Source organism: Fundulus heteroclitus, chromosome 24 (genome assembly GCF_011125445.2).
Source record: "Fundulus heteroclitus isolate FHET01 chromosome 24, MU-UCD_Fhet_4.1, whole genome shotgun sequence".
Taxonomy (NCBI): Eukaryota; Metazoa; Chordata; class Actinopteri; order Cyprinodontiformes; family Fundulidae; genus Fundulus; species Fundulus heteroclitus.
The window spans coordinates 23,082,095-23,098,486 of record NC_046384.1 but is presented as its reverse complement, the minus strand read 5'-3'; the positions used below and the strand labels follow the sequence as shown (position 1 = coordinate 23,098,486).

General features: G+C 42.2%; 1 protein-coding gene across 1 annotated transcript; it reads right to left on the bottom strand.

Annotated features, from left to right (window-relative positions):
• Positions 1–5,134: 5,134 nt before the first annotated feature.
• LOC105936533 (sodium/hydrogen exchanger 2) lies at positions 5,135–16,351 on the bottom strand. The gene is made up of 13 exons (XM_012877436.3): positions 15,284–16,351; positions 14,878–15,203; positions 14,642–14,779; positions 12,784–13,034; positions 10,090–10,307; positions 9,803–10,002; positions 9,533–9,622; positions 9,373–9,443; positions 9,115–9,282; positions 8,525–8,630; positions 7,907–8,023; positions 7,700–7,793; positions 5,135–7,593 (listed from the first exon to the last, which is right to left on the bottom strand). Exons 1-13 carry the CDS (start codon positions 15,573–15,575, stop codon positions 7,175–7,177), a joined length of 2,490 nt encoding a protein of 829 aa, XP_012732890.2. The 5' UTR covers positions 15,576–16,351; the 3' UTR covers positions 5,135–7,174.
• Between the last annotated feature and the right edge of the window lie 41 nt (positions 16,352–16,392).

The following is a 16,392-nucleotide window of genomic DNA, read 5'->3' as shown; positions in this document are numbered from 1 at the left end:
AAATTGGTGAGCTGGATCTCCATGACCTTGTTCAGCAGTTCTGCAGCTAATTCTGTGACATAATTGTTCAAATAATGTAATAGAGAAAACTGAACGGATTGAACATTTTGACCCAAAGAGAATATAAAGATATCTATGAAGCACCTGGAAAGATTACATTAAAATGTTCTGCTCTCCCAGAGACTCCAAGTACTCATCGAAATGTATTTAAGGGCTAACAAAGTAGATGTTGCATAATATGTTCCCTTTAATATAGGAAATATATGTTCATGGCTATTTATTTTCACACAATGTAAGTTTAAATCTTTAATAAACGTGTAAATGAATGTAGCCAATAATGACTACATTAATTTATTCATGTTTTTAAACACAATATCTGAGTAATGCGACGTTTTTGATGCCTTGACTGTTTAAGAGCATAAACCTCCCACATCATGTGAGCTAGTTATTATGCTCACCAACCTCTGAAGCAGCCGCATGGATCATATTTTAATAGCTGCATCCACAAATCCCATAAAACTGCGACATGTGAGTGAATCCTGTTCTGCTGCACTAATTGCTTGAGAATGTAATGTATAATGAAAGGTTCACAACAAGTAGGAAGCGTCATTAAACCTGCAGAAGTTCCCAGAAGACAAAACAAATCTTCAGAGTGTGAATAATCTGTAGTTTGCAAGCAGGGGTAAAAAAAAATAGATTTAAAAAGCTAATACACATAATTACTTCACATTTACGTCTGAAATGTTCCTCAGTTTAACCATTTATTTGAAGTCCCCGCCGTTATTTTATCATTAAAACACTTAATTTCATACTGTGTTGCTTTTCATGAAGTAATGAAATGCTATAATCGCAGTGGAACGTGTTTAATTAGAGCAGCGGTGCGGAAGCAAGAGTAATCAGGACAAACACGCGAAAGCTGAGCCGTTAGTCATTACAGGAAAATGATTTCTCAGTCTGCAGTGTGCATGCAAAACGCTGCTTCACAGAGTTTCAGAGATTTTAAACAGTTCCTAAAGTTTTTGTTGTACCTCCTGTCTGCTACCTTCCTCATCTGTGTTTCCTCACGCTGCAGCAAGACTGTTGTTGGTTTCTTTAAACCTGTTTTTGTCCGGACGACCCGTCTGCCGACAGACATTTGGGGTTGCACGTTCATACATTAGTCATTTTGATGGGACAGCAGGAGGCTGATCTTGCAAATAAAAGTTAAGCACCAAATCAAGGATCATACAAAATTACAAAAAAGAGAGAAAAAAAATTGTAATCAGTTATTTTTCTAACTGATTAGCATTGTAACCTGAAGCAACAGAGCTAACAGCAAGGCAGGGAAGCAGAAAGATCTGACAAGTCATGGAGGAAACTAGACAGCTTCTAGCTGCTGGGGAGGTGATCAGTGGCATTAGAACAAGGCGAGTACAATCAGAATGCGGCGCAGCCGAGTGAAGAGGCACCTACTGCAAGCACAAGGCGGCAACATTTTTACAATCAATGCCGGAAGTTCCCAACCGGAAGTTATGCACTGGCCAGATCCTGCTGCAGCAAAACATCCCCGAACCACAGCACTTCCACCTCTATGCTTCCAGCTGCAATTAAGCTCTTTTCCTAGAAGGCTCTATCTGGTTTATTCCAAACACGTCCTCTGTTCTGGTGACCAAATAATTCAGTTGAAGACTCGTCTCTCCACCGAATGTTATTCATGAAGTTCTGGTCGTTGTTTCCTCTTTGTACCCCTCCCATGAAAGGGAAACTTCATGGGAGGGCTGCAATAGAACAGGCAGGAAGTTTCACATCGACAGCAAACCTGTAAAAGCTTGGCTGTAGGTCCAATGATGACATTTTAGGGTTTTTGAAGATTTCTTTTAGCGTCTTTGTGTCTCCTTCTGGGGTGAACTTGCTTAGTCCACCAGACCCGGTTAAATCTCCTCCACTTGTAGACTATTTTCTGTACGGTGCAATGGCTGATTTGAGCTTGTTCTCATGAGCTGCTCCACTCTTCTTCATGGATCTCTCTACAGTGTTCACTCTCACTTCAGCAGTCAGGACCACCAAACTAAAGAGCTGAAAACAAGAGGTTTAAAGAGGGAATCTTCCTTCAAAGTCTTTTCCCCATATGCACCCGATGTGAAACGTCGGAGTTTCATTTGTGTCATTTTCTGTGGGACCACATTGATTCCTTTCCTTACATTTTACAGAATGTTTTACTATTTATTTATATATATTTTTTACTATATATTTAAACTAATTATGTGTACTATATTTTTACTATATATTTATACTAATTTGGGGGGAGTCAAATATGTCCACTTCACTGTCCCCATGGGTACCCATGCCTTTACTGTTGGCTTCGCTTTCATGCCGACCTTACGAGGTGTCAGGTAGGTGGCAAGGAACCTAACAATAATGTGCTGGTGTACCGGCCTGTTTTAATCATTAATATTTCACTTCTTATCTTCAGCTGTCATTGTTTTATCTATAAAATGTGACTCAGGAAACAGCAGCTGAGCTCAGATTTTTACTTCCCACAAGTGAGGGAAGATGAGGAGACGCCATCCGTCTGCTGTTCAAGGCTTCCTCCCACACCAAGTCCACAGTCTCCTCTCTGTCATGACACAAATCTATGAAATATTTCATCCACGAGAGCTGAGCAGTTGTAAGGCACATTAACACCGTTTTTTGCACTTTTACAGTTGAATTTTGCTTCTGTGACGCACTGAAAAGTGATAGTTAGCTCTGCTAACTGTAAAGAAAATCCATCCTACACATTTAAAGCTTGCCTGGCAGACGTAAGGCTTTAACCTTTAGAGGTTTATGAGAACAGAAGGCCATAAAAGAGTTGAGTGGAATAATAAAAGGGAACATTAAGACATTTAGTGCTCTAACTCCTCTTTGCTGGGTTTAATAGCACCTATGGGTCTTCTCCCTGGTTTCAGATGTACTGTTTAAATGGTGGACTACAGTAGTGTATTAAAAACCACATCAGCTAGGTAACTGAATCTGTCTTCACTGAAACCTTCATTTGTTACGTCATCAAATTTCCATTTGAGAGCATGGCTCAGATAACAGTGGTTCATTTTAAATACCAACCTCTTATTTGTAGCATGAAGAAGTGTTTTATGATTTGGTTTTGTCGTGGGGTTAAGATCTGAAGAGCCTAAAGGCTGCGCAAGACATGGCTAACCTGATCCCTCAGCGCAGCTTAAATCTGACCACATTCCTCGTGGAAACAAGCTCCAGGAGTTCCTGCTGGTCTTATGGACATGGGAAACACGTGAAACATGCAGAACATTTTCATTTTATCACTACAGAGTTCAAATGAAATTTAATCAATTCACTTTTTAAATGTTTTATAGAAATCGTCTTCTGATAATGGAAATTATCCTAAGAAGACAATGGAAGTATGCTTTTTGTGCTTTTTCACAAATAACATTTACTGTGTTATATCAATATGTATATATATATATATATATATATATATATATATATATATATATATATATATATATATATATATATATATATATATATATATATATATATATATATATATATACTGACATTTTGAAAAATAGTTATAGCATCAATGGTGTAGTCTGTGTCTGTGGTTTTTAATGTCCTGTAAGGGCTTGACAGACCTGTTGGTGTTCATGTACAGTGTTTTTTCTAATCAGCAAAAAAAATCCTGGCCCTATTCATCCTATCTTCTAGCTTAGATGAACATCTTTCCTCTCAGAGATGTAAAGTTATCTTTACTACCTCTAGGTAGCAGTAATGTACTGGTTTATACACTGTTTACACATAAAAGAAGAAGTTGTTTGTGTGTTTGTTTGTTTTTTCCTTGCTAGATAAATGGTCCTCACAGCAAATCCCTTATCCCTGTATTACTTTAAAGTGTAACTCACCCCAAAATCAGGTTTTTTCACAGATGAACTGTATATACTGGGCCTAAGGGTGCTACTTTAATGTTTAATGTTTAATGTGTTACTGTGCTTTTTTTTCCCCTTTTTTTTTCTTTACAATTTCATGTGAACTTGTTTAGCTCTGCAATATTTGTCTTAAAACCCTCTTAGTCCTGCCTTCTTAGGGTTAAACGGTGGTCATTGCAATTGAATTTCCCATTTGGTTTGAAAGGTGCATCCTTTCGTCACCAGCATTTGGGCATCTCAGTCAGAGCCCCCACCTTACCCCTCCCCCAGTACAGAGCCAGACTCGGGAGTTGGGAGCATTGATGAATAGCATTTAGTGTGTGTTGCTACTGCTGAACGTTAGCCCATGTCAGCAGTGATGCTACTAACATCAGTTTACCACTCAGAAACTGCACCCATTCAGTCCTCCACTGCCTCGGCAGCACCGGCTTTGGCCATCGCTGAGTCAGCGCCTTGAGCCAGCGGCTCGAACTGATAATAAGGCTCAGCACCTCAAAAACAGATCCATGGAAAAACCACCAGATGTCACTCCTGTCAGTTCATGGTTCAGCAGGTCACTTTCCCTCATTCTGACCGCTGCAGCAATGAGCCCACCTTCACTCCCACCACTGTTTTGTTTTGTTTACTTCATCATGAGTCATAGTTGACATTAGTGCATTTAGTGCATACTAGATGAGATGTTCTCTTTATAACCTTCAGATTCCATTAAATATTTTCCATAGAAATTTGAAGAAATCCTCCGTCCTTATTCAAATTGGAAAGGTTAACAATTCATCTTCTTGAAATGAATTTTACTGGCTGATCCAATTTTTGATAACCATTGACTGTTGGAGTTATGGACATGACATAATTTAGGCAGCCTAGTACTGGCTATATTGTTCTTAACCAAATGTCTTTGACACCATTTTAATGTGTGCAGAGAACGGAAGCTTGGCAGCGCATTGACAGATTTAGCAAAGAGACTCTTAGATGTTCAGCTTTTCTAAGTAATCTTGTGAAACAAATTTGACTTCAGCATCAACTTTCAGCTCATTTTAGCAAACGCTCTCATCTTTAAACACACCATGTTGCCATCTGTTGAATTGGCTCGGAGTGCACATTTGGCTAAGATAAGGGTCTGTTGTGTGTGGGAGCTTTGTTAATAAACCTTTAATGCATTGTGAAAGCAGAAAACAAAGATCTCTCCTTATTTAAAAAAAAAGGATGTCTGTGGCTCTACTTTAAAATTACATTTATTTCACAAATCTGTTTTCAGACATAATTCTTTACTCTCTAAATTTAAAATATAATAGAAAAACATAAAAAATATATAGAAGTTCCTTAAGGTCACAGTATTTTTTTTTAATTGTTGGCTCCAGATGAGCATTATACACACACCTTTGGACAATGCCTCTTCAACAGCACAGTGAACACTATATGACAAAAGATATGTGAGAAAGCTTTAAGAATTATGCAGCTACAAGCAGCTGATAATTCTTTTCTTTTGGCTAGACGTTGTGTTAAAGGCAGTTTGTGAACTGGGCAGTTACCCAGGGCGGCATTAGAAGGGGTGTGCATGTGTAAGGGGCACATAAAGTTTGTGTGTGGCCAATAAGGCTCTAACAATGTGGCCTGAGTAGCCTATCAGAGGAACAAGGAGGCGGGCCAAGCGGGAGAGGTTGAAAAAGGGAATGGCGAGGAAGAAGAAAAACTGGGTGAAGTCAGAGAGCACAAAGAGAGACAGAACGTTAGCATGCAGTTTGCAGAGAGAGAGAAAAGCTGCAGCAGCCGTGAGTATCTGCCGAAAACTGCGGTGAGAACTGAGGTGAGAGGACGACAGCGGCTTCAGGAGGTTTTGACATTTCTCAAGTTGAATGTTGGTTTAGTGATGCTCTGGCCTCCAGCCCTCATCTCACCTAAAGCCATTTAAAGCCTAAGAGTATCCTGTCAGGACACTACTCTGAGTTCTTCAAAAGGCTTTTTTGTGAAACAAACTTTATCTCAAGGATAATTCTATCTGATTTATTGTTAAACTTTGGTGCATCCTGTTTCCAATTGGGGTACAAAATAAATCCCCAGTGTTTGCATTATTCCAGCTGTTTATTGTTCATGAGTTCCACGTGCAAAGCTACCCTGAAGTAGGGGCACCCCACCCTTCTGACCAGCCAAGAATGAGGGAGACGGTTACGTGGGCTTGACCTCAGGTTAGTGTGTTACTGTTCGGTCAGATCTCCATAACCTCATAGTCAGGAACTAAGCCAGACCGTGAGTCAGAGGGATGACCACACACCTGCTGCTGTAGGCAGGAGACTATTGGTACTTCATAGGATTCAGACTTAGAGCTAGTATCCTGGCAGTATCTCGGGGTGGGCTTTAGTCATTCATCCCTACTTTCCTGCTACACATGGACACCAAAGGCAGAATAAACAATAAGCATCTTTGCGTCTCTCAGTTCCCACTGCATGTTATGCATTTTTTTGTATGTGCTGTCAGAAAGTAACCTAGCAAGGCAGATAGATAATGTATAGCGCTCTCCGTTCTGCTCATCATAATCCGTTTGGGGAAAGGAGGGACCTTCAGCAAAACTCTCCGAGCTGATTGGGTGACATCTAGTGCCCAATTACCAAAGGTTGGTTCTAGCCAATCACGGTATCAAATAAAGATGTAAGCAGCAGCCGCCATGAGAAACCACAGCCAGTCACGTTAGTCAAGGCATTTCTTGCTGTTCTTCTTTCAAACAAGAAATCATGGATTCTGACACTACAGACGTGATAGGAGCAGCTACCAGTGCATCCTCCTGCGCTGCCATGGCAACAGCTTTTTCTCCTCTCACTTTTTTACACATTTCTCGCTTTTACTCATGTAAATAACTTAGAACTTTTTAAACTACAAATTTAAACATATTGAAACTGAAACACTATGAAAGCGATGATATGTCCTTTAAATGATGGAGGACGTAGGAAGGGACAAAGAAGGTGATTGTAAGGTTTTAAGCTTATGTGTCACAAAAAATGGACGGATTTCTTCTCAGAATTTAACTTGTGACAAATTAACAGGTGTGAGTACATATAAAAAAAAACAGAAACAAAAAAAATAAATTCTGGTGAGTACACAGTGTCAGTAACTGGAGAGCCCCGGTTTCAGCCTGCTACGTTGTATTTCCGGGGGATATTTTTGATTTAAACATGTAAACGTTGCACATGCAGCAGGTTTTACATCAACTGGAGTGGAAGGATTCGTTTGTGTCCAAAATACGAGGTCAGCGTGTCAGGAAGTCACGTTCTCCATGAGCGCTGGGACCCATGTGCTGACTGTCTGAGTAAAGGGTTTCCAGCCTCGTTTGCTCCTGGATCCCTGACTTCTGGGACCCAGCCTTGAGGAGGTGGAGGCTGTTCAGCCCCTGCTGCTTGGTTTTCAGAGAATCCATTGTCCTCGTCTTCGTCATCTCGATTTGAGCTGCGTCTCCTCGGTGTAGCGACTGGTGCTTTGCGTCCTCTGAGGCTCTGGCCTGAAAACCCCTCATCCAGGTGGTGTTCTCCAGAAGATGGCTCCAGAGGGTGCACGGACGGAGATGATGGTGCCCCACTACTCCCCTGTTCTTTGATGGTCTTCAGAGTGGTCATCGGGATTAGAGAGCGGGATGAGGAGCGTGGAGACGCGCCAAAGGTCTGCAGGTGATCCTCCTCAGGAATACCTAATGGGAAACAAATAATCAGCCACTCACAAAAATATGATGGTTATGTGCCATAACCAATCAAAGGAATCCAGGTTTAATTTCAAAAGAGCCTTCAATAGCTCACCCCGACTCCGTCTTCTGAGGGGGAATGCAGAATCCAGATTTCCACCAGGTTGGAGGGAGTAATACTTTAGAGACTTGGAGACGTTCTGTACTGGCTGAAGGCGGTGGAAATGAGAAGGTTACATGAATGGAGAGGAAATTGTGTTTAGTATTCCCATTACATTTCTCATTAGGGAAATACAAAAGTTCAACAAAAAAGAAAAACCACCTGCTCACGGAAACTCTGTCCATGGAGGCTGCGTCGGATGCTAGCGTGGCGGCGCATCAGGATCTCCCTGGCGTGGTTGTTATCCTGCAGGGTGTTTTTGCCTCTGAAGGCCGTGGTCTGAAAAACACAATCAGTCACATTTCCAGTGTGAAGACGGGGATTACTATTTACAAGGATAGCCTGGTGCTTTTTCCCATTTTTCCCAGACACCCCAGTTTCCTCAGATACCCTGATCCTTGTCCCTGTTCTCACCAAACACCCTGTCCTGTTCCCGGGTCTCTCTGCATCCCCTGCTGCTTTTACCCTCTTGCTACGGTGGAGCCCTGTGCTTTTACCTATTTCCTCCAGCTAGATCTGTCCTTGTCCCTGATTTTTAAAGCTCACCCTGGTGCCTTGACTGTGTTTTCTGTCAGCCTCTGTTCCCCCGATTTTATCAGATATGCTGCAACTTTATTCCTGTAGTAACAGAACATCCCAGTGCTTTCAGTGGATGCATACAAATTCAGTTTGTTACATAAGGCTTGTCTAAGATAAATTATTCCAGAGCCTTTTTTGGGAAGCAATAAAATGGCTTTAAAGACAAGGAAATATAATGTAAATATGAAGTATGATCGTTACCCTTTGTCGAATTTTGTACATATTCTTGGACAGGATGTCATGCATTTTCCTAATGTCCCCAGTCAGGAACTTCTTCTTCGGCCGAGATGCCTCCATCAACTCGTCCCTAAAATGAAGATGAACGCAATAAACAAAGAAAGAGAGCCATGAGTGTAATGACTTATCATTACTGTTATCATCTAGATGGACAGAGAGGAGGGCCGATTCCCTCTTGATGGAAAGAAAGCTTCATCAGTTGCAGCCAAATTAGATTAGGAACGAACATTTCGTGCATTCAGTTGATGTTGACTCATTAGACTATTGATTATACATGTTCAATGTCTTGCTCTAATGGTTTTTATCTACTGTTTTATTAACTTAGACATCACCATATGTAACATGCGTGAGAAACTACAGATAACAGAGAATCTGTTTAGCTACAGTCCTTATTTTCCTTCAGCTACTAGTTTGTTGGCCTGTTGAATTTTGCCATATTTCTTAATCTCTAGGCACAAATGTACTCTGCTAAAAAGCACTCTGTGTATTTATAATGTTCCAGGAAAAAAATATATATATACTATGTTAAATAGGTTGAAAAAGCAACGACGTACTGTAGGGAAACAACTGATGGAGCTGCACTGATGTCTCCCATCGTCGTGTCCAGGAGCTCAATGGCGTTTTGAAGTTCCAGCTTCTTGTACAGAGACACGATGCTCGACTCGGATCGCGTGTCTCGCAGCAGGATGCGTCGCAAAATGCGATCGTTGAACTTTTTAAACCTTTCGCACAGATCAAATAGTACAACTTTAAGCATTCGCCTGCTTCTTCGTGTAAATTTACGCTGGTTGAAACGTAAGAAAAAGCCATACTTGTCCTTCCAGTAGTAGTGGCCCCACTGTCCACACAGGTCCTCAACGCCACAGATAAGGTGCTCCATCGTCTGGAAAAACAGGGAAAGTTGAGCTTTACACGTGACGTCCCATTCTGAAGACACAACAGCAGTAAGGGAGAATGAAACCTGCTACTTGCCCTGGTGTGGATCTCCACGTTAATAGTGTTTAGATCTTTATTGGTCCGTCTGATCTTTATGTACTCAACTATGGGCCGGATGCTGATGCCCTGCAGACAAGAGACAGAACCGAAGCAAATGAAAGAATCTGCAGAAAATGCACCAGAACTGGGAAGCAATTGGTGGCCTTGCAAATCTTGAGCCTAAAATAGTAAGTAATGTAAGAGACTAAAAAAGAAAGCAAGCCTGCATGAACGACATAGAAGAACGGCGTGGTGTGGTTTGCCTACTTGGACGAAAACTGTGAATAAGATGAGGGCTATTGAAGCTGTGACAAACAGGTTCTTCCTGTTGATGTTTTCCCCCAACGTGAAGGCCAGGGCGAAGCAGATTGCTCCTCGCAGGCCTCCGTAGGCCAGGCCGAACTGGTCCTTCACAGTGAACTGGATGGTCCGGAAGGGGTTAACGATCTGGGTCAGAACCAGGATACCTTCAGAGGAGGAGATACCGAATGATCACCCTGACTGCTTTGATCTGACAAATGGTAGAGCAGGAAAGTGCAAACGGCGCTCCTCACCGAGTCCTCTCCACAGGAAGGCGAAAAGCAGCGTAAACAGGATGTAGGCCCAGTTCCACTCATGCTCAGTAGTTATGGTTACCACACCCAGGAAGAAGAAGATGAGCGTCTCAGAGACGGTGGCCAGCATCTTGACAACGTGGCGAATGGTGGTGCAGGACCTCTGGGAAACGTTCTCCTCCACGTAGTACTTCATGGTTATGGCACATGTGATGATGCTGTACGAATAATAACAGAAAAACAACAGATAGAAATATTGGCTCTCTGCATCATTTGCTTTTGTTTGTAGAGGATGAAGCCTAGAAGCGACATTTTGAGTTTGACTTTGTTTGTGGAGAGGCTTTATGACTGTCTGCTGGACAGCCAGCTCCACCATGGTAATGTCGGCCAGAATAGAACACTTTGGTATTTAGAAATACACATTTTGGTCTCATCTAATAGTCACATTTTCCATGAATATGGATTGGTTTACATTAGCCGTAAGCCATAATCATTGAAAAAGAAATAAATACATAGATCACTTGAACAGATCAGTTTGGATTAATTTAATATAGGAGTTTCCTGTTTTGAGTTGAATTACCGTAATAAACTGAACTTATTTGTTGTGATACGGCTGTTTAGTCAGTGAAGCTGTGAAAAAGTCCAGCTGAAATCCATCAGCTGACTGACTGCTTCCTGAGTAAGTAAGGTGTACTTCCAAAGGCAGGGGGGGGGGGGGGGGGGGGTTCAACATAAATCTGCACCAAAATGGCCTCACATGCAGGAGACTGCTGAGCAGAACGTCCCTGCTTACTGAACTGTCTCCTGTCTCTGTCTCCTGTGATTAAAACCACCTCCTGTATGCACCTGATGAAGCCCAAACTCATCAGATGCATACAGGATCTGATGAGAAAACGAGACTGGGTCACCATCAGGAAGGTTTTGGTCCAGAACCCAATTAATGTGTTAATAAAAGCCAAGACTTAACTAGAACTAGGCGTTAAGACTCCATACGTTCCTCTTTTTGGCCACTAGGGGGTGGTAGAAGATTAGTTGGCGTCAACAACATGTTTTATCATTTTATTTCGTTTTTTTTTTTTCTCGACCTATTTATTCTAATATGCAAAAGCTTTTCTGTCTACACTGAGCATGTTTGACCTGGCAGCACACATCCCCGCTGGATTTGGACTTTGCTGTTTTTTCTCTCTTTTTTTAGCATATGGTGACCAAAAAGGATGTTTCCAGACTACAACTACACCCTTTTTCTTTCTAATGAATTAAAGCCATTTATTGCAAATTGTTAGGGCTTTAAATTGTAGTATTCTAAATCTTTTTGAGTCTTTGTTTAACCAAATCAACGTTTTAGGTCCACTTTGATTTTCAGATGAGGTTTTTCTTCTACTCAGGTCTCAGATATTTCGCTAGCTGAAAGTGGCTCTCAAATGTCTACACGCCCCTGTTAAATGTCTGCATGCTGTGAGGTAAACATTGAGATGATGCAGAGTTACAGAAGATCAGAAGGATCTCGATGACCAAAGCATCAGCCAGACTATACCCTGACCCTGAAGGCACCAATGGTTTCCTGTGGTGCAATGAAGACATAACCAGAGAAAGTATGGGACGACAGGGAGACTGAAAACGACAGGACATTTACCGAAATGATGGAGCAGACAGAAACAGACCAGGGAGGTTACCAGGAGGATGTAACGACAATATTCTGTATTCTCCATATGTCTGGACCAAGGATCAGAGAATAAGACAGAGAACGCTCAGACCTGGTTAAAATGTTGTAAGAATACGGCTGAAAACTTCCAGAACATCCTGAACGAGTTGTTGCTGGATAAATCTGAACTTGACGATTCCAAATGGGATCTGGGACATGAGATGAAAATCAGACGAATGCCATACTGACACTGATACACGGCGGTGATGGCAGCATCATCCTCTGGGATTCATTTCCCTCAGATGGAACCTTCAAGTGTCTGCTAGAAAGCTAAAGATGTGGAGGGATTTCACTCATGAGGGGAAAATCAAAGTTTGGGAATGGTCGAGCTAAAGCCCAGAACTAAATCTGAGAGAAAACCTGTGGCATCACCATCTTCATTAGGGCTGTGGACAAGAGATCTCTTCCTAATCTGAGATGTTTAGAGATGCTTTGGCGTTAAAACTGGGAAAATGTTACCAAGTGAAGATGTGGCTGCTGAAGACCAAATGCTGATTTGTTTGTTCTCCCAGTGAACCGTACCGTATGTTTGTGTAAAGCCTTTGGACATCGTTTATCGTTCTGCTTTTTTTATACTACGCTGTAGTCCCTCTCTGTGCAGGATGTTGTCTTCTGACAACACACCTGGCACTTGTTGAACTTCCGTCCCACTTTCAGGTTGGAAAGTTATGTGGAAGAACAAGTTTGCGTAGTAATGTTCAAGGCAGGGGGAGATAAGCGGTTATCCTCATGACAGCGGCACAAGTGGAAAAAAACACCAGGATGTGGTGTGCAGTCAGATTCAGAGATCCAGATCCACAGCCTGGTTAAAAGAAGTGTCATTTCCTCTGGTTGGGATTAACATTTTAGCCTCAACAGGTGAAAAGAACAGAAAATAGGTTGGGTTGGTTACAAAGTGTTTTCACTCTGGATCTTAGGTAAGAGGCTGAATGTGAGGGCAAACACGTTTGGCAGGTTTGCAGGTTTGGCAGCGGCGTTCCCACTCGACTTACGCCATGATGCTGGAGATGGCGAACAGCTCGGCCACCAGGTAGGCCAGGTAGCTGTACATGAAGACGAACAGGGGCTCGATCTCCCGCACCTTGTTGGTGAAGCGGGAGGTGAACGCCGCCACGAAGCCGAACAGGAGGCCGAGTAGGACGCCGCCGACGCCCACCACGAAGAAGCGGGCCACTCCCAGGAACACGTCCACGGAGTCGATGGCCGGCATGTCGGCCAGAAAGGCAAACATGCTGTAGAGGACCTGCAGGGGCAGAACATGTTCACAACTCAGGACCTTTAAAACTACCGGTTTACTGTCAGGACAAAGATTATTGGTAGTCTAAATAATAAAACAAATGAAGAGCTGATTGAATCTTTGTGTTTTAGAAATGAAAACCTTAAAATGCTTTTTTGTTCAGCACTCTCAGTCACGTTCACACATCATGCTGGGTTTCATGCTAGTTTTTCCCATGCCAACCAGACACAGCTGTGAACAATGTGCTGGCAGGCCTTGAATGAAACCTGCCTTTCAAGTGAAACTCAGTGAAACTCTGCATGTTATCCACAATAAAGGGGAAACTGACAGTGGGGCAGGGGAGGAGGCTTCCATCAGAATGATCTCAGTCAATTTGATTTTGATAGAAACAGACTTGGAAGGCTTGGTTTGTATTAACCTTTAAACTGAAAGGCTGAAAACCCCGCTGATGTTGATTTTATGCCCTGGGAACATATTTAGTGTTGATTTGGCCAAATGTGATTGAGCTGTTCTCTGGCAGACACCACTGATATATATTTGGAGGGGCTATCCCCACATATTCATGTTTTAGGCCCACAAAGTTTCCAGCTAAAGTCCCTACATGCTTTCATTTGAGACTAGAAGAGAAAAGGGGCTTTGCTAGCCTACCTGAACCATTGAAAGCAGGTTCAGCTATAACAAAAATATAAACTGTGCTTTAAGTAACCAATACTAAGATAATTTAGGTCATTCAGACTGTGCTGTGAGAAGTGTTACAGATTACAAAGTGTTGTGAATTATTAACATTACCAAAAAGCTGGATTTAACCAGACCATCAAGCACACTTGTGGCTTGATGGGTTGAATAGTCGTCTGGCAATCAGAAGGTTGAGGGTTCAACTCCAGCTTCCCCTTGCCACATTTCATTGTAATGTATGTTTCAATGACAATAAAGATGATATTACAAAATATTACATTACGATGATGTACTGTATCATCATTATGATGTCATTACAATTTTTACAACATGTAGTAAAACCCAAATATTTATTTTTTTTTGTGCACAAAGATCCAGAAAAGTCTTTTTTAGAGTCTGAGATATTGAAGCAGGAAATGTGTAGGAACCCTGGCACCCTTTTGCTGCAATTATTATCTTTTTTACTTCCCTTACCATGCTGTTAACTGCATGTGGACGCGTCACCATTCCAGTTGTTTAATACATATATATATATATATATATATATATATATATATATATATATATATATATATATATATATATATATATATATATATATCAGCCTTATTTGAATATGTTCTCCTTTATTTCCCATTTTGAAGAGTGGGTAAAAGATGTTGCCATCTATGTCCCACCATGTTTCTACCCCAGGCAAACAGGAAGTTATGCACTGGCTAAAGGTTCTAAGACACTTTGCAGTAAGAGTAGGAGTCAGCTGCAAAGCAAACTTCTAGTCGTCAGTATCCTACATGCCAGTACTGGCGCATGGTGGCCTCACAGGACAGCTGGATTCTCCCAGGGGCGTAGCCGTGAGAGAATCCAAACCATCTGGCCCGACAAGTTTGCACACTGACAGAAAATTAGCAAGGAAACCGTCTGGCGGCACTTCTACTCACCACAGTGACGGCATCATTGAAGAGGCCCTCTCCGAAAATAACTATGTGGATCTGCTCATTGACTCCCACATCATCGAAGACGTTGAGAGCCGCCACAGGGTCCACAGCGGAGATGATGGTAGCAAAGAGCAGGTTCTCCTGCAGTGATGAGTGGACAAGGAAGAATTTGTTCTTCTGAACCGGCTGATTGCTTCATTGACTAGTTTACATGGCGCTGGAAAGATTTCATGACTGACCTGCAGATTGATGTTCTGAAGATCAAACACCTCAAATTGGCAGATGGCAAAGAGGGAGAGACCAATCCCGATGCTGTTCCACAACGTTCCCACCACGGCGTACCACACCACCGTCCCAACGTTTTCAAAGAACGGCCTGGTGGGCATGAAGTAGCCACTGTCCAGGACGATGGGGGGCAGCATGTAGAGAAAGAACACGTTGGAGGTGAGAACGGCGGGGGGCTCCTCCTTCACCGAGTGCATGATGCCCCCGACTATGAGGCCGATGCCGATGAGGAGGCATGATTCTGGGATCCAGATGGTGATCTTCTGGTAAACGTGGAAACCTGTGTAGAAGAGACAAAGCAATTCAAGGTTGGAGCACCAGATTATCCAGAGTCAGTCATACTTTTCAGCATTTACGTACCGATTTTGGAGAAGGAAGCCAGCAATATCCACAGGGTAAATTCAAAGGGGATCTGGATGCGAGTGTAGTCCATTGTAAACACAGGGAGGTTGCTGACCTTTTCCTCCTCTGGATAAGCTTGAGGATCCTCAGGGTCATCTGGCAAAAGTATGGCAGTTTCCAAGTTTGTTGAATCTGTCGGTGTTGGTTCGTTGGGTTCACATATTCCAGTGGTGCAGCAAAGAAAAAGTAAAAAAGTCATGCAGATAACCCCATTCTTAGTCCATATAGCTGCCAATGCAAATCTATCCATTTTCGAAAACTAGTGTGGGTCAAAAGTTCTCCAAAAACATTCAAATTAATCCAAAATGGGACTAGAAGCTCCCGCTGAGCCCTAGAACTTGCACTAGTCTTCGATCACTGCCGTGCATGCCTAGTTTCTCCGAATGTTGGAGTTTCATTTGAAACTAAGAACAGAAACAATCCCTCCTCCCATACTCTCACAAAGGATCAAGACTGAGGTGCAAATCTGGTTCCAACTGTTGCTGAACCTGCTTCACCTATTTGCCCTACCTACTGGGTGGAGCTGCATGTTGAAAACAACATGAAGAGGAAACAGCAGCACTGTCATGTTGCGTATTGTCATCAGGTCATACCTCTGTCTCAGTTAACACACACGCCCACGGATGAATGGCTTGGACTTAGGAAGGACTTGAATAAAACTTTAAGGCCCACCTGGAAACTGCTGTTTGGATCTGCAGTACAACAGAAAGTCCACCAGATGGCAGCAGAGCACCGTTCTGTGATTTGCTAAAGGAAATGGATTTCTATTTGTAATGTGAATGTTCAGTTAACGTGATGTATGGCAGTGTTGGATATGGAGGTGATTAAAAAAAACACTTGCGTCATATGACGTCATAAAAAAGTTGAAAAGTTTATACAGTGGTAAAGAGTTAAGTGGCATGTTTCAGACATGTCACTTACTTCAATCAATAGGCTGAAATAAAGTCAGTTTCTTGATTAAACCATAGGTTAACATGATTTACTACTTGTTGAATTGTGTAGCCTTATTCAAATTGATGAAAGCTAGCTACAGTGATGTGATTGCACAATTATTCTGCTTTTTCCCT